Here is a 19,777-nt window from a genome sequence, read left to right on the forward strand (position 1 = left end):
GTGCATGAGTATAGAATCAGATCCACAACTATCTGCAGAATCTCAGCTCTTTGGGTTGCAAACCTTTGCATACCATTGCTAGGATGAAACACCAGGAAGTCCTCAGCCTCTATGCTGTTTATTGGCCTTCTACGGGAACTGGTAGGCCACTGTGTCAATCGTATACTGGACCAGATGGACAACTGGTCTGTTCCAGCAAGGTCTGCTTATGTTCTTTGTTCAGCTACAATGTCCTGAAAAAGCAGGCCTCATTACTTCTATCCATATATTTATATTTTAAATAGGTACAATTGTAATAACGAATTTGAATTTTACTTAAGGACGGTTTAATATAAAGTGCCCACTTTAAGCTGGCAAACAAATCACCAATGGGCAACTAGAGAATGCATGAATGATAATGTACAGACATGGCTTTTATTATTTATTCATAGAGAACAGTGGGTTTTGGTGTGCTGCTTTGAAAAATGTTCAAACTGGTAGAATATAATAAAAGCACTGTGGAAATTCTATTTCATTAACTTTTAATCATAAATCACTCTTTAAAATAAAACATAAAATAAAAGTCTGTCATAAGCATTTAGGTCTAGAGAAGGCTGGCAGAACGGGGAAAGGAAGTGTTGCCTCTATACTTGATTTTCTGCTCCCTAGCACTTGCCCACTGAAGACAGACAACACAAACAGAGCCCACAATCCAAACTTCCAACATTAAAACACATAATCTGGATCGATCTTGCATTAAAATAAGGTACAATACAAATTCTCTCTTACACGAATATTTTCAGTGAGTTTTCCTTCTGTTATGTCTCCAAGTTGATTTGGGGAGGCATGTTATACGAATATTTTGGTACCTGGGAAACCTGTCTTTCATCAATTTTTGCATAATTTTGCAAAAGAATGCAAAATCCTTTTCAAGATAGGTAGCATGATCAGTCAAAAGTAACTTATTAGTTCACTGTGTTGTTGAACACAGTGTGATGGACAGGTGAAGATTCTGCCCTCTTTCCTTGTTCAGCTCAGATTTAAAACACTGAAGAGAATGTGGGGGGGACGGGGACAACCTGAGGCGGTTTAACATCCAATAACCAACTGGGGGGAAAAAAGAGGGCAGGTTGTTCATTTTTGGAAGGAAAAAGGACAGGAGGTATTCTGAAATAGACAGGGAGTCCCAAAACACTCCTGATTATTCTTTAAACCAGAGATCCCCAATGTGGTGTCACGGGTGCCACTGTCCCCATAACACCTTTCCCGGTGCCCACTGAGTCTTTTTAGAAAGTGGTGGGACTATGTGGGGCTTTTGTCCAACAGGGCTTCAGATTGGCTACTGGAAATTGGCTTTGCAGATTAAAATAACATTGTTAAATTTGGGCTGCATGAGTGAACAAAGTTTGCTGTGATTGGATGGTAGCGGTACCCTTGGGTGTGGAATGAACTGCAGTTTTTAGCCAGAGAGCTAAGGGAAGAGGTTTTCAGCCAGTCTTTGGGTGTCTCAGAGAAAGGATTCAAATCAGGCAAACTGTGTGGAAGCCTGACAGTCTGATTCTGTCTAAATCGGGCAAACTGTGTGTTCCTGCCTCAGTGAGAGATTAATCTATCTAGGTCAGACCGACAAGCTGCATGGAAAGGCTTGAATGAATCTAGGTCTGTGTGGATGAGTCGAGAGTTTATTCTGTTGCTGAAGAACTGTGTGGAAAATTAGTCTGTGTGGCTGAGTCTGTGAATATACCTTTAACAAGATATAATTATTTTTGAAAACACCAAGCTTAAGAACTATTCAGAAACCAATACGCTTATCAAAACTCTGCAACCATCACATTTATGTTCTTAGAAATAAAGTCTACTTTCGTTTAAGGGGGAAAAAATCCCTTTTGTCTGCTCACAACCACCTTCACACAGTGACTGTTCTGTCAAACTACCAAGCCTTTCTATATTACCAGTTAAACTGAGAAGGTCTAAGATAGTAGCAAAACCCTTTTGAGGGAATCAAGGAGGCAACAATATAAAGGTCATACAAACACAAAAGGGAAGGTGTCCTCAAGGTAAAAACCAGGGGAAAGTAGAGAACACCTGAAGCTCTGTGTAAATAGATATAGGTTGTGTGACTAGAACCCTCCTGAGGTATAAGTTGTGACTAGAGCCCTCCTGTGGTATAAGTTTAAGGTAATATAACGAGGAGCTGCGCTGAAGGACCGCAGGCAAAGATTATAATGAAGAAAAATCATTACAGAGCCTCTTAGGAACCTCTCAACTCTGGTAATTTGTGTCATCTGTCTTACTTAAGTGTGTTTGTTATCTAGCATTGCCAGACCCAAATTGGAAAATTCCTGAAGATTGTGGTAATGGAGTTTGGGGAGTGTTGGGTTAGGGGAAGGGAGAGATCTCAGCAAGGTATTATGCCATTTTACAAACTAATAGCCAAGTGGCCCTGATCTGAGGATACTTAAATCTGGAAATTGGAGTCATGAACAGACAAAATAGATATTCCTACATACATGAATACCAGGCCTGCAGAAAAAAACTCCAAATGATAAAAGGAGCATCTGTAGCTTTAATTAGATGCCCTCAGCGGCTGTTGCTATGAAACCATAACAGTTTAGCCAGTAGTCCAGGCTTGGTTTCTGTCAGTAAAAGGGAGGGGGTGGGGCTGAGCACTTTCCAGGGCTTTTGAGGGAGGAATCACTGAGACAAGGCCCAGAAGCAACCACTGGATGACTTGATGCCACATGACTTGCATGACTCACCTGGGCCTGGCTGCTTGCTATTGTTCAACAACAGCCTACTCCCACAAAAAGCCAGTGTAGTGTAGTGGTTAGAGTTTCAGGGTAGGGAATGGAAGAATCAAGTTTGAATCACCACTCTGCTGTGTAAGCTCACTGGATGACTTTGAGCCAGTCAAGATAAAACATAAGATGTTTAGTGGGCTTGATGGAGAGAAGGATGTAGGGAATGGTGAGCATATGGAGGTTGCAAGGAGGAGGGAAAGAGGAAATAGCATGGATATCTGCTCTGTTTTAAGGATTAAGTGATCTTGTGTAAAGGAAAAGGAAGAGAAAAAAAATCACTTTGTTGCTCACTCGAAAAGCTGATCGGGGCCTTTTAAAATACAAGGAGGGTGGTGAGGTGGTTCACAAACCTCCAGCCCGAGAGACTTGTTTCAGGGCAATTACCTATAAAGAATGAAAGACCTGGACTCGGTGCCATGATAGTTTCCCCAGGTATCATGGCCTGGCTCCTGGATGGCTAGGATTCAAAACCGGGCATCTGTTTGTCAGCCTAATGTCCCTCACACTCAACTGGTTGAGACTTGACTTGGAGAGAAAACTTGAGCCCAGACGGCAGCAAGCAGTAAGTTCTGATTTGTTGGCCAGGTGAGGATGGAAAGAGAAATGCCAAGTATCTTGTGCATGAGAGTTTGTGTTGTATAGGTTTTTTTGTTATTGTTTCTTTTATTTTTTCCCATTTTCATAATTCTATTCCATTATTAGTTCCCATTGGTTTCAATGGAAGTACCCTCATATCTCTTAGGTCTGTGCTTTCCTGGTTTTCTATCTGAACTGAATGACTAACCACAGAGGCTTTACAACAAGAGAGCAAACACAGCTAACACCACAACAAAAACTGTCTCGATAATATATTCAAGTAATATATTCTTCAGTATCTAAAGTGCTCAGTGCTTCAAATACATAATATACAATGTAAACCAGCAATACTTGTAAAATCAGTACAATGTTACCCAAATATAACACACAATAACCCCAGTTACAATTCATTCAGAAGTCACACAATCCATTCGTTACATCTGAGGTATATTCAGCAAAGAGTAAAGATGCAGTCCCTGTATATTACAAGGCTATTTCCTTATTGCACTGTTCCATTGTTCTCCCGTTTTTCTAAGGAAGCTGAGTTCATTCATAAGCACAATGGCAAAGGCTTAGTATAGTTCAGCCCACACGTCTCTGTGGGGAGCCGACGGTTCTAGTTTGCCTAACAAACTGCTAGCTTGGTTTGTTTCGCATACACATCACCTTTTTCAAGGGCAAAGTGTGGACATGCTACTTGAATTTTTCGACAGATGCCATTCCCAGCATCCGTCATTTCCGTTCCTGACAGATGCTGTTCCATCGAAAAATTCAAGTATGGGGTTGAATGAATTGTAACTGGGGTTATTGTGTGTTATATTTGGGTAACATTGTACTGATTTTGCAAGTATTACCAGTTTACATTGTATATTATGTATTTGAAACACTGAGCACTTTAGCTACTGAAGAATATATTATTTGAATATATTATCAAGACAGCTTTTGTTGTGGTGTTTTCTAGCTGAACTGGACAAGCTCAGGAGAGTTGCAGTACTCCACTGGGACATGTACACTGCTAAATATCACACAGGTAGAATAAACAGGCCCCTGTTTTGAGACAATGAAAGCTGCTTATGTTTAACATTAAAGTCTATGCAAGAATTGATAGGAAACAGTAACACATAAAGCAGACTGAAGAACTGACACTGCAGCCACTTAGCTTGAAGACCTGTAGCTTGAGCTTGCAGGGAGGCCTTCCAGTGCCAGGCAGACCGTTACTCCTGTTCACTGCTGCTGCTGCTTTTTCAAAAGCACCCCTTCCTTTTCCTCGCCTTCTGCCAGATCTGCCCCCATCATACTGCACATTCTTCCCACCAGATCCAGCGGATTCCCTGCCAGCCATGATGTGCTGTGTTTGCCCACAGAGTCAGATAAGCTACTGTAATGTGTGTATTAAATGTATTTAATTGTATTACTGGATGGTATGTGATAAAATAAATAAATACAATTGAAGTGTTGTGCTTAGGTTATACTTGGAACACCCAGGCATACAACACAGAATGACTATGGGCTTAGAGTAGAGTAACTCTGCTTAGGATTTCCCTGTGAGTTACAGAAAAACAGACAAATCCCAAATCAACTATAATTCTCAGTAAATTGTCTAAATCTATAGTAATAATGACACATGAACATTAATGTACCTTACTGTATTACCTTATTGGTTTTAACTACCCTTCAAATTTTCTTCTTTTTTTGCCAGAACTTTTCTAATCCATCTCTGATCAAGTCATAAAAATAAATACCTTTGTGGTGCTTTCTTATCTCATATACACTATTCTGGTTTTCGAATCTGGATTACCATTTCTCCCTTCATTCATGCTCATAAACTCTCCTTTTGATATGCAAAGGCGTATGTTTTAGGGAGTGAGGGACAGCTGCTCAGTCTCAACCAAGATCAATGTGGCTTCAGGGAGCACCTTCAGCGTCATCTCTGCATTATTAAATTCCACTATCCCCAGGCTTTTCCCTAGATGGCAGCTTTCTCCCTTTTGCTGTCTATCTTTAAGACATCCTCCTTCATCTTACACTTTTAAAAATATAGGAAATATATATTTTAAAAACATACCTGTCCAATTACAAGTGGAACTACAACGGTCATGAACAGCTGCGAGAATATAGATGTAAAAGGCACAGAGGAGGATGACCCAAGCTATGAAAGAAAATGAAAGCGTAATGTTAATCTGCAACTTCATCTGCTAATGAATGAACTACCAGTGACCTTGAATGTTTGGAGATACTGTTTAGATCTGTATTTGCCCTCACATATATAGTGGAATTAAGTATAAGAACATAAGGCAAATTCTAACAATGAATATCAGTGTGTTCTGAAATGCTTTACACAGACTTTATAAGGATATCCTTCAAGATAAAATAACCAACATATACAATCAATCCCAAGAACTGTTTTTAAGTCCCACTGCAAAAAACAAGTAGTAACTAGACACAGATTACAATGGGACTACATAAAATTAACTAAGTGCTAACAAGCATTGGTCTTAACACCGTTCAGAATCCCGTAGGATTCCACAGTATGCCTTAGGAATCTACAGTATGGTTACAATGTATATTGTCAAAACACTCTAGAAATGTCACACTGACTTACTTTTGGAACTATCATCAAAAGCACCCTTAATTCATTAGGATGTGGGAAGGGAAAAATGGGTGTCAGAAGTCTCTCTCACACACACCCCAACACATTTCTGAACCTTTCTTTCCTAACTATGCCTTGGAAATCAACTAATTTGATGCTAGCATGTACAGATTAGCTAGGGCTGTATAGGAAAGAAATGGGGATGCTGATTCTCCCAATATTTTCCAGAAAACCTGATGTCTTTGACTGGGAAAGTTCCCTACCATTCATGAATAACCATTTACTTCATGTGTGTGTTTGAAAACAGAATATTAATATTGATAATTTATTTGAATGGATAACCACTACCGAGACCCAGCTGCATCAGACTTAATCACATGAACTGCTAAGTAACGCATAAAGGCATATTTTAAAGCAACAGTGATCAATGTATCCTAAAACTCTTTTGCAACTCTAATATCGAGGCCTCTCTCAAATAGTATTACTACTTTTGACAATGATCATCAGTCCAATTACTGAGTTTATTTCTATTTCAACTTACAAGTCAGGACAGAGCACCAGAATGCATGATATTTTTTCTTGGTATAACAAGTCATATTACTCAGAAGGAAATCTACTTTAAGGCCCTTACTTCTTTCCCAGACCAGCTGTTCAGTTCCTCTCTCTCTCTTTTTTTTTGGCAAAGAAGACAAATATCACAGCTGCAGAATCCTCCAAGGAAGGGGCTGCATCTGTAACTGCCACAATTGCATTAGTGGACTCAGATGAAACACTTCATCTCAGTTGTGCCAAATGGCAATCCCACATCACAGCTGTAAAGTCCACTACAGAGGCAGCTTTCTGAGATATGTTCCAAAGGGCATACTTAGCAATGTTTTCACCCTTGCACCATCTTAATCACATTTAGGCTGTGGAATCTATCACAGAGCATCTCTAGAAACTTAAGATATTTAGATTGCATTTTTGGTGGCTACAGAGAACTATCCCCTGGCAAGAGTGAAGAGTTTTCCTAGGCAAGGAATAAATTTGAAAAAGCTATTAAAAGTGAAGTTACTGGGATATAAATGAAGGCATTCTAATATTACATGGAAGTAAACACAATCTTGAGAGCCAGTTTGGTGTAGTGGTTAAGAGAGAGGGACTCTAATCTGGAGAACCGGGTTTGATTCTCCATTCCTCCACTTGAAGCCAGCTGGGTGACCTTGGGTCAGTCACAGCTTCTAGGAGCTCTCTCAGCCCCATCCACCTCACAGGGTGATTGTTGTTGTGGGGATAATAATAACATACTTTGTAAGCTGCTCTGAGTGGGTGTTAAGTCATCCTGAAGGGCAGTATATAAATTGAATGTTGATGTTGTGATTGTTATTATTATTATCCATTGTTTTCAGTCCTTTCTAGTTGCACATGCACTTGGATGCTCTTAGATCCAATACTGTGCCTGTTAGCCGAGACTGCGACAGCATCAGGAGTACTTTCCATCAGCATCTAGTCAGAAGTTTCTCTCTCTTGTCATCTCCTTTTGCCCTAATTAGAGTATTCTGAACCTTTATAACCACAAGGTAAGAGTACTGTGCTCTATATTCTGCTAGCAGTTAGGAAACTTCAACGTTCCCATGAGCATGCATAACAGTTTAACAGATGATAGTATCTACAATACCTTCACAATGCATTTGCAGATGCAGAGGAGAAGACTGCCTGCTTAGTGTATATGGCCCAGAACATTTCTGCATTGGTCTTCATCCATCCAAACATCAAGTTCTGTAATCCTCACATTCATTGGTGAGATCTACACTTAAAGCCTGTATGTTGAACTAGGTTTCGTTGATCCTTGATGTATATTATACCCAAAGGACAGAGACTATACCTTCATTTCTTCTGTACATCATAACTGTTTCCAATTAGGTTATTTTCTTGTTTCAACTGTGTTGATCCCACAGATTAAAGCATGCGATATATATATATAATTATTATTTCTGATCATGCCCCTATTTCATTAGTTATCTAGTTTCCTGACTGGATTAGACCACCAAGCTTATGGCATCTTAACATCTCTTTGCTCAGTGACAAAACTTTTAAAACAGATGACAGCTGAGCTTGCAGAGTATTTTAATATTAACCAAGGAACTACGAATACTCGTGCTATTGGATGGGACACTTGTAAAGATTTTATCAGCGGTAGGATTATTGCATATGCAACTCACAAGAAGAAGCTTAGAGTAAGGGCTCTTTTGGAGGCCTCTTTTTTGAAATCACTTTTTAAATGCAATGCATTTACTAATACCTATGCATTACTAATACCTATCCATTAACGAATACCTACGCAATGCATTAACTAATACCTATGTTAAAATGGGTTTTGTTCCTCCAACAAGTTCTGCAGCTAGTGAAATACGGCACATATCACAACAATATCAATTTGACCTGTTCTCATATGTTAAACTAATATTATGGTCAAATCCTGATTTAAAAATTGGGAAGAAATCTCTCTAATGGAAGACTTGGACAAGTGATAGGTAATGATGATGAATTTTCATCATTTTTCCAACTGAGGTCTAAATATGATTTGCCAACTTCTGCTGAATGGCAATATTTGCAATTGCAACATTTGTTGGTCTCCAAATACGGTCCTGTAGCTTTGCATGCTTCAGAATCTCCCCCACTTTTGGAGATTCTTATTGAACCAATACAGAAATCTACAATATTTGTATATAAATATTTGAGATCGATTAATAAATATGATCCACTGAATCTTAGAGATGAATGGAATAATGTTGAGGTGTCCAATTTTGTTAAAGCAATGGCACAAGGCATTAAGCCATATACCTGTTATTACTATGGAGCTTAAGCTGTGACTTATTCAACAAAAAATTATGTTTAGGGTATATTGGACAACACAGAGTCTTTTTACTAAAGGTTTAAGCACAGTGCCTAACTGTTGGCGGTATAATTCACAAAATGCATCTTTTAAGCATCTTTTAAAAAATGTTTTTGCCAGCGGTCATTTCGTAGAAAAAGAGCAGGAAGAACTCATTAGCATAACTCATTAGCATAACTCAGCATATGCCATGCCTCTTGCCATCACCGGAAGTGTGTCATTATTATAACTGATTTGCATGTACCACACCCCCTAACATCACCTATTCTGGCTGTTTTGGACCCAATCCTGGCCATTCAGGGCTGAAATTGCACCCAAAATGGCAAAAAGGGGCTGAAAATGGCTGAAAAGGGGTGCAAAATGGTCAGGATCACGCCGCTGATGAGCGGGAGAGTGATCCACCACCTGTCAGAGGCCTGATCTGGGCCATTTAAGCCCCAATCCAGGCTGAAACGGGCCCAAAATGGCCGAGAGTCAGGTGGGTAGGGCCACTGGACATGTGACCTCTTTGGGGAACTGCTGGAACTGCGTTCCTGTGCATTCTCCCTCAAAATGAACCCTGGTTTTTGCACTAATAAAATTTTATTTTAAAAAAGAAAAAAAGTTTTGTAATCCAACAGTCCTATTATATTGCTTAACAGATTGTCATCCTATTGATTGCATTGATTTACACTGTATAATCCACCTTCAATCTCAGTGAGAAAGGCAGACTATAAATAAATAAAAAGTTCAACCAAGCCAACGTGAATTTTTTCTCTGTTTCTTTTCTTAAGATATACATCAAGATCTCAACTAAAGTTATGTGAGTTTGTATGGTTACATCCTAGACTAACACACTGTAATTCATATTGTTTCATTTTTGACCCTTGCTGTCTGGGCACTTCATAGGAAGAGAGACTTTGAGATTAAATTGTGAAAGCCGAGAGAGATGTAGCTTATGGTAAAAGAAACTAGTGTCAAAAACCAAGGTAGCTGTAGATGCCTGGCATGCATGCAACAGCACATGCTCACTGTTAAAATGAATGAATGCATAAATCAATATATCTAATTCTCAACATGGCATCATCTGTGGATACTTAAATCCAAAGACTGGAGGTGTGAACAGACGAAAGAGAACTTTTTACGAACCTGAGAAAAGGCCCAGGTATGGAGAAAAATCTGAACCCTCCCACTTCATAAAAGCAAAAAACACTGGGGGTTAAACTCTTGCAGAAGAATAGAATTATTGCCTGTAGCTATAAGAAACTAATGCCCCCTGTGGCCATTGCTAGGCAACCAGAACAATACTGCCAGACTTCCAGCCTTTTTAAACACCAGTATTGGCTCTTCCTAAGTTACAAGGGATGGGTACATCTATTTAGCTCACCAGCCATGCACTCAGAAAGCTCCAGGAGGATGGTTGCTCATACATTAGGAAAAGTAATATGTGAAATGGTTGTTAAACCATTTTAAAACTATGAGGTTTAAGACGCTGCATCTTAAACAATTCAGATGAAGCTACAGTGCTGTTTTCACTCTTGTAGATTTAGGCTTATTCTATAGCTGACCTCTGGTACGATTGATTCAGCTGCCTATTCACTTCCTGGTCTACAAGATGCTGATTTTTACGGACAAAGTACGTAAGACTTCCTTAATGAATGAGACCTGATTTGCTTTCCCTGCCATGACTGCATGTTACTTTAAGAATCTGAGGGGGCCTAATTCAACACACGACCATGAGATGGGGGAAGGAAGGGCCCCTGCCTTCCCCATGCCATTTTACTAAGCTGAAACTGTCTGGGGGGGGGACATTTTAGAGCTACTGGTGCATCTGTATCTCAAAAGCAGGCCAAATACCCCCCCTCCCCAGGGCATTCTGGCTCAGGAAAAAAGATGCAGAGGGGAGGCATGAGCCCTACCCCTCGTCATGGTCCTGAGCCAATTTTGGCCCCTGACAATTCTTAAAATACCCCAAACTTGCTTTTCCTGGAGCTGCTATGTGGCTGTGGGGAGAGCAAGTCAGGTCCAGGAAACCCACCTTTGGAGGGTGGACTCTGTGGCATTATACCCTGCTGAGGTTTCCTTTCCCAAACCCTGCACTCCTCAGGCTCTATCCCCAAATCTCCAGGAATTTCCCAATCCACACTTGGCAACCTGAGGAATCCAGTCCATTGAAGTAATTCATACAGGCAAAAGAGAGTTCCCTGCCTTCTCTCTGAATTTTGGGGGTGAGGTATTGTTTAACTAAAAGAGAAATACTTAACTCTCAATAACTCCGATTAAGCACTGTAAGTTGGTAGCCCTCAAGGAACGGTGAAGAGAAGAAAAACGATTTGGAAATTTCCCCGTACAGATAAACATCTCCAAAATCCTATAAATTCTCATGAGCTTGAGCAGGCCAGTCAGCCCCCGCCCCTTTCCAGGCCTTCTGGAGCATGCTCAATACTTACCTACTTCCTTTAGCGCACATTAATTTACAAAATCCTTTTTTCCCTTGCATATTTGGAGAGTCCCTGAAGTATGTGGAAATTCTTGTCTTATCCTGTTGGGAGCCTTTCTATGCTTTCCTGAATAGCATGAGCTAGCCCGGAAAATCCACAACCATCGTTCTCCGGCCGTGAAAGCCTTCGACAATATACCTATGTTATTATTTTTATACATTTAAATATATATACACAGACAGGCTTCCGGTTTGGGATTCATGGAGGTCTGACGCAGCTCCAACTGCGGAGCTGACCGGACTGCCGTTTTAAGCGGCCGGCGGGGGCAAAATAGCCCGCGGCCGACTGCTCTCAGGCGGAGAGCAGGCAAAGAACGCTCAAGACCTCAGGGCGCGTTGATCTCGGGCGAGGGGGGGCTCTACGCGACGGGCCCCCTCACGACCCTTGAGGTCCCACCCTGTGACAGGTCGGCCAGGATCTCTGCGGCAGTTTCGGGGCCAATGCGGTTGGCATAAGACCTACGTACCCAAGCTTCAACAGGGGAAAGAGGAGTAGAGGAGAAACGAAGATTGAAACAGTGATTACAACCCACGGAAAGTGAAGGGGAAGGTAAAGATCACTATCTTCTGATACGGGACAGATTGTTAAAAATTAAGAAGATTAAAAGTAGATTTTAAAACTGCAACAGGCTAACTATAAGGAGGAGAAGACTCGGCAAGAGTCGAAATAGAAAAAAGACTAAGTTTAAAGAAGTTATTAAAGAATTTGGACTATTGTTTTGAATACTTGAGGTTATGGAACTGTGAGAGAATTTTACCATCGCGAGAGCTACTGCGGGAAGTCGGGAGACAGGAAGTACGTAATAACAATAGAGTTGCTGGAGAGAAGCGGCCCCTGCCGGAGGGCAGGAAGAAGGGAATCGCCATCTTTGAAAGGGGAAAAGCCGCGGCTTCAGCGGAAGAGGAATTAAGCCATTTTGGATTACAAAAACCATAGAAGAATCATAGAGAAAAGACGCCCGACATTTTGGATTTTCTAAAAGTTTTTTCTTTGCAAAAAGACCGGGACATTTAAATTAAAAATTAAAAAGACACCAAATTTTACGCCACGGAGTTAAGGAAGAGGGCGGACTCGTGGGAGCGAGCTAAGGCAAGCCCCACGATGTCGAAAAAAGAGTGGCAATCGGCAATAGAGAACCTAGACAAAAAACTCTTAGAAGTGATTAAAGAACTTAAGGACATGAAACCGGAGCTGATCAAAGAGGTTAAACAGACAGTGAAAAGTGAGCTGTCAGAAGTAAAGAAAGGTATGGAAACAATGCAAAATGAACTGCAAGGAACACAGCAGAGAGTTAAAGTAGTAGAAGGCGCGGTGGAGAATCTAGCTGACACGCAACAAACAGAGATGAGGCTGATGAGGGGGAGAATGGCGGTTGCGGAAAGTAAACACATGGAGAAGCAGCTAAGATTTCGCGGCTTGCCGGAAGTGGAAGGAAAGACAGCGCAAGAACAGATGACTGAGGTGTTAGCTGAATACCTGGGGAAGGAGGAGGAGGAAGTTGTGGCTATCCTGGACGTGGTATATCGTGTAAATTCAAGAATTGCGACCCAGAGGAAATTACCAAGAGATGTGATTGTGCAATTCACGACCCGAAATATGAAAGAGAAGATTGTGACTAAACAGTTTCAAGATCCATTGGAGATTGACGGCAAGACGATTATCATTATGAAGGAATTACCCAGATCGGTGTTATTGGACCGGAAAAAATATAAGGCGCTAATTCAGATTTTGAAGGACATGAAAATCAGGTACAGATGGGAATTACCAGAAGGAGTGTCCTTTGAATTTGGAGGGGCCAAAAAATGCATCAGATCTGAACGAGAGATGGAGCGATTTATAAGAGACAATGAAAAGGACTTACCAGCAACAAGATTATGATTATGGAGTGTAAAGTTTTATCTTGGAATGTAAATGGACTTAATTCACCGAATAAGAGAAAAAGCATTTTTCACTGGCTATTAAAACAAAAATGTGATATTGTATGTTTGCAAGAGACCCATATTCGAAAACAAGATGTAAAGTATCTAAAATCAAAAAAATTGGGCAATGATTTTGCAGCGGCCTCTAATAAGAAAAAAAGAGGAGTAGTGCTTTATATTAAAGAGGAGCTGCAGCCAAAGTTTGTAATGAAAGATGTGGAAGCCAGATTTATAGCAGTGGAATGTGTATGGAATTTAAAGAGAGTGCTGGTAGTTGGAATTTATGCACCTAATGGAGCAAAAGAAAGCTTCTTTGAGGATTTAAGGAAGCAACTAGATGAACTTTCATATGACCAGATAATACTTGCTGGAGACTTCAATGGAGTGACAAATTTGGACTTAGACAAAAAATCATCAACTGCACAAAAGAAGAGAGGACTGCTACCAAAGCTGTTTTTTGAATTGATACAACAGGAAACCTTAGAAGATGTATGGAGAAGACAAAACCCGAAAAGCAGACAATTTACGTTCTACTCCGCAAGACACTTTACACTATCGAGAATTGATATGATCTGGGCCTCAAAAGACTTAGCATTATGGACTAAGGAAGTGGAAATAATGCCGATGGTAGGCTCGGATCATAATCCAATTATGTGGAAATTGGGGAGAAGGAGCAAAAGGAAAGGATGGAGAATAAACGAGGACTTACTTCAAGAGGGAGAGAATATGGAGATGCTGAGAAGAGAGACAAAGTTCTTCATACAATACAACATGAATAAAGAAGTACCAACCAACAAGGTTTGGGATACTTACAAGGCGGTAATTAGGGGCATACTAATGGACTTAAATGGAAGAGCCAGAAAAAAGAAAGAGGAGAAGAGACAGGAGATTATGGAGAAAATAAAAGCCAAAGAAATACAGTTAAAGAAGAGACCAGGGAAAAAGAAAATTTATCAGGACATTAAAATATTACAAGAACAGCTGACAGCAATGAATAATAAAGAATTGGAGTGGAATCTTAAAAGACTGAATCAAAAAGGGTTTGAAGGTGCAAACAAACCTGGGAAATATTTGGCATGGCAATTGAAAAAGAGAAAGGAAAAGAAAATAATAAATAAAATATGTGAAGATAACAAAACGTATTTGGAACAGACATCCATTAGTAGAGCCTTCTATAAATTTTATGCTAAATTGTATAATAAGAAAGAGGTGAATAAAGAATCAATAGCGACATATTCGGAGAAAATGAAGCTCCCAGTAATCTCGGAAGCGTGGAGAGACAGACTGAATAATGAAGTAACGGATGAGGAAATAAAAATGGCAATACAATCAACAAATTTGGGAAAGGCGCCAGGGCCAGATGGACTTACAGCTAAATTTTATAAGACAATGGCCAATGAACTGGTACCATTCCTAAAAGAAGTGATCAATGGAGTATTAAAGGATCAACAGATTCCAGATACCTGGAAGGAAGCTAACATTTCATTGATCCCCAAAGAGGGCCAAGATCTGACCAGTGTGAAAAATTACAGACCCATATCCTTACTTAATAATGACTATAAAATCTTTGCGAAGATACTGGCAGAGAGAGTGAAGGGATGGCTTTCGGAAGTTATTGAGGAGGAACAAGCAGGTTTTTTACCTGGTAGACAAATCAGAGACAATCTAAGGACAGCGATCAATGCTATTGAGTATTATGATAAGCGTTGTGACAAAGAGGTTGGTTTCTTCTTTGTTGATGCCGAAAAAGCGTTTGACAATTTGAACTGGGACTTTATGTTTGCCACCATGGAAAAGCTACAAATGGGAGAAAGATTCATAAGAGCAGTTAAAGAAATCTACAGAGACCAGAATGCAGCAATTGTGGTGAATGATGAGACTACTAAGAAATTGACTATAAGGAAAGGAACAAGACAAGGTTGCCCGTTGTCTCCGCTGTTATTCATTTTGGTATTGGAGATATTGATGATACAAATACGACAAGATGAAGAAATCCGCGGAATAAAAATAAAAGACTTTTCTTATAAGGTCAGAGCATTTGCGGACGATATAATGTTAATTGTGGAAGACCCAATGGAGAATATGCCAAAAGTGATAGAGAAGATCAAGGAGTTCGGAGATTTGGCAGGGTTTTATATTAACAAAAAGAAGTCAAAGATACTATGCAAAAATATGACTAAGCAAAAACAACAACTGTTAATGGAAATAACGGACTGTGAAGTAACAACTAAGGTGAAATATTTGGGAGTTGAACTGACTGCAATGAATATAGATCTATTCAAAAATAACTACGAAAAATTATGGACTCAGATTGAGCAAGATTTGATCAAATGGAATAGATTGAATTTGTCATGGTTGGGAAGGATTGCAGCAGTTAAGATGAACGTGCTACCAAGAGTAATGTTTTTGCTACAGACAATACCAATTATCCGAGACTCTAAGCAGTTTGAAAAATGGCAGAGGAAAATATCAGACTTTGTTTGGGCAGGCAAGAAGCCTCGAGTGAAAATGAAAGTTTTACAAGATGCAAAGGAAAGAGGCGGAATGCAACTGCCCAATCTAAGACTTTACTATGATGCAATCTGCCTAGTGTGGTTGAAAGACTGGATGACGTTGAAGAATAAGAAATTATTGGCCCTAGAGGGATATAAAAAAATATTCGGATGGCATGCATACCTATGGTACGACAAAGTGAAAGTGAACTCTATGTTCTTACATCATTACATACGGAAAAGCCTATTTGCAACTTGGAAGAAGTACAGAGACTTTCTACAAGAAGGAACCCCCATGTGGGTGGTTCCATATGAAGTAATAGATCCGAGAGCTGTCGATACTGAGCAACAGTGTTTAACATATAAGGAGATAACCCGAATAGAATCTTCCAAACTTAAAATAAAGACACAGGATGAGTTATCACCCAACTATGACTGGTTTCAGTATAGGCAGATCAGAGATCTTTACAACTCGGACTGTGCAAAGGGAGGCATAAGAACAGAGAATTCGGAACTAGAGCAGTCACTTTTAAAAGAGGATAAGAAGGAAATTTCCAAGGTATACCAAGTACTGTTGAAATGGTATACTGAAGATGAAATAGTTAAAGTACAAATGGTGAAGTGGGCCATAAATTTTAACAAAGAAATAACAATGGAGGCATGGGAACACTTGTGGAAAAACACAATGAAGACTACAACGTGTATTAATATTAAAGAGAACATTTACAAAATGATCTATCGTTGGTACATGACACCAAAGAAGATTGCGCTAGGGAATTCGAATACTTCTAATAAATGCTGGAAATGTAAAAAACATGAGGGCTCTCTGTACCATATGTGGTGGATGTGTGAGGTAGCTAGGCAGTACTGGGGAGAAATAATAAAAGTAATAAGTGAGATTCTACAATTTCAAATCAATAAGAACCCAGAACTCCTGCTACTGAACTTGGGAATGGAGAACATTCCAGCCCAATATAGAACATTGTTATTTTACATGACAGCAGCGGCCAGACTTTTGTATGCGCAAAAATGGAAAATACAAGAAGTGCCAACTATTGAGGACTGGACTTACAAATTGCTGTATATGGCCGAAATGGACAAAATGACAAGAAAATTGAGAAATCTGGACCCAGGACAGTTCAACACAGACTGGGAGAAGCTGAAGCAATATGTGATGAAGAAATGGGAGGTGGGAGGAGAACTGTGGCAGTTTGAGAACTATTGAAACATGACAAAATGTAGAGGGGGGTGACTTTACCGGAGGGTAGAGAGAGAAATGAAAATGTCTAAGCAGTTATCTTGTTAGATTGTCATATACAGAAAAATATATAGAATATGGATAGAAAATAACTAACTATAAGGACCGACTAATTAATATTGTTTCTGGTATAAACGTGTAACATGTTAAACTGAATAAGTCTACCTGAAGAAACATATGGATCAAATTGATGGATAACTTTTGACGATAGTTATATAGATGTATAATTAAAGAAAGAGGAAATTAATAATATAATTAAATATAACTAAAGTAGAAGGAAGACAAGACATGTAGAAAAAGTAATATACAGAATATAAGTTAAATTGGTTGATTTATATGAATGCATGGATTATATGGTTTATATGGTATATGGTTTATAGAAATATTTGAAACCAGGAAATTATGAAATTATGGAAAAAGGGACAAATTGTTTGTCTAATATGGAAGAAGGGACTTAAAGATAGGGTACAGAGTGTTAAAAATAGTTAAAGAATTATTGCTTAGATTAAAGGGAGAGTATATGTTTGTTAGATAGATGAATTTAAAATGAGTAAGGGAAAAGGGACAAAGGGTTGGAAAACTGTTGGAAGTCTACAAAAAAGGGGGGAAAGGGAGGGGGTTAGAAATTGGGAAACGGGAATTGATTGTAATGTAAAATTAAATGATTCTAATTCCAATAAAAAAATTTTATTAAATATATATACACAGACCAAGTAAGTAGAAGAGGTTGCAGTCTGGCAAACAATTCAGGAGGCAGATAAATATGCCTCTCATGTGAGGAGAGGCGGGGGGACATGGTTAATTTCACCCTAACAGTATTTCAAAGCGCAGCTATTTATCCTTCAACCATCAGCCAAGTATTAGACCTTCCTTCAGTCCAGAGCATATACAGTATGCCTAAATAAACAAAAACTGATACATGGATGCATTTTAATGTAATTGGGAACAAAGGTTCAGTAGCACATTATTAGGCAGGACCGGAGTTTAAATGGTAAAGAACTGGATGATGTTGCTTGTTAACTAAGAGAGCAATTAGTGGAAGTCCCACCAAAATAAATCCATCTTTAGGATAATAGAAATTCTGAATATTTTTCATAAAGGGAATTAATTCAACAGTAAGTTCAGTTATGACATTATTTTTCAAAAATAAAACTGTCTTACATTTAATATCACTCATTTAAGAAAATACATTATTTATACAAAATGTATAATTCATTATAAATGTTCACTCTTCCCTTTGTGTACTTCAACATTTCTTTAACAACTGGGTTAATATTACTCATTTTACATTAACAAGCATTTGAAAAATAAAGAAGTTCAAACTATTAAATGCTGTCAGTAATTAATTTTGTGCAAATGGGGCAAAATGTAAACTCTGATCAATAATTGTAAAGCCATCTACAGGGGAAATTCTTGTCTTAGTAAATTATACATGTAGATTAATATAAGCATTATTGTTGCCACTTTGGAAGCTAGCAGTACAGAATAGAAAGCAGAAGATTTGATGCTGTATCTTCTGTCCAGGAAGTAGGGTGAAAACAATTACTTTAAAAAACCATGAAAACTGAAGCCTTTTTAATTAAAAAAAATACCATATCTGTACATTTTCTCTTCTTCCAGCCATAAAACTTCAGTTTCTCTCTTACACTATTTCCTTTCCTTACACAGTGTAGCCATTCAAACCTCTCAACTTAAGTACTGTTCTTCTCACAAGAAGGAATGGATGGCTTGGTGGCCAAAAATCTTCAGTCAAGGAAGACACTTTCACAGTTATCTATTTAGCCCTTAACTGCATCAAAGCAGCACCTACTTAGAACATCTGTTATAACTAGAGTTGCCAATTCCAGGTTAGGAAATTCCTGGAGATTTGTGGGCAGAGCCTGGGCGAGAGAGGGATGTCAGCAGAGTATAATGCAAGAGGCCGCCCTTCAAAGCAGCTGTTTTCCCATGGGAAATGATTTCTATAGCTGGAGATCAGATGTAATTCTGGCAGCTCTCCAGACCCCACTTGGAGGTTGGTAACTTTAGTTATAAGGTTATCATTGACTTCCAACCCTGTTTTCCTCCTAATACTAATGCATCAGATTAGGAAACATTTGAAGGGGAAAATCAATGGGTGGGAGTTCAATCCTTATTCCTGTTCTTGCGTGCCAATTCTCCCTTGTAAATGCCCCCATGACCTTTAAAAAAATTATTTCCTAAGGTGGGTTAACAAACCAGAAGGGGATCCAGCTGCAGGAAAACGACTCCCTAATCTAGTAGGAAGTCATTTTCAGAGAACAGTTGCCAGATGCAGGGTTTTAAGTGCCCCTCCCCTTCTTTGTCCCCAGTTTGTACCCCAATTTGGTGTAGTGGTTAAGAGCGTGGGACTCTAATCTGGAGAGCCGGGTTTGATTCCCCACTCCTCCACTTGAAGCCAGCTGGGTGACCTTGGGCTAGTCATGGCTCTCTGGAGCTCTCTCAGCCCCACCCACCTCACAGGGTGATTGTTGTGGGGATAATAATAACATACCTTGTAAACCGCTCTGAGTGGGCATTAAGTTGTCCTGAACGGCAGTATATAAATCTTATTTTGTTGTTGTTGTTATTATATAATATGCACTCCCTGCCCCTGTGTATCACGTTGAGCATCTTCCACAGTACTATCTTGTTTGGCCCACAGGTAAAGAATCCAAGATGCCCACATCTTATATACTAATAGCCAAGTGACCCTGATCTGTGGATTACTTATATCTAGAGACTGGAGCCATGAACGGACAAGACAGAAAAATCTGAAATCTAAAACAAATGCATTCAGGGGGTTAAAT

At 39.4% G+C, this 19,777-nt stretch overlaps 1 protein-coding gene across 1 annotated transcript in view; it reads right to left on the reverse strand.

Moving 5' to 3' along the window:
• SLC10A7 (solute carrier family 10 member 7) overlaps window positions 1-19,777 on the reverse strand; it is a 176,831-nt gene that overhangs the window by 38,282 nt on the left and 118,772 nt on the right. The window contains exon 7 of the mRNA XM_054990307.1: window positions 5,422-5,505. Within this exon, the coding sequence (XP_054846282.1) occupies window positions 5,422-5,505 (84 nt within the window). The remainder of the gene's footprint in view (window positions 1-5,421; window positions 5,506-19,777) is intronic.

The sequence above is a fragment of the Eublepharis macularius genome, chromosome 10, assembly GCF_028583425.1.
Source record: "Eublepharis macularius isolate TG4126 chromosome 10, MPM_Emac_v1.0, whole genome shotgun sequence".
NCBI classification, from domain to species: Eukaryota; Metazoa; Chordata; class Lepidosauria; order Squamata; family Eublepharidae; genus Eublepharis; species Eublepharis macularius.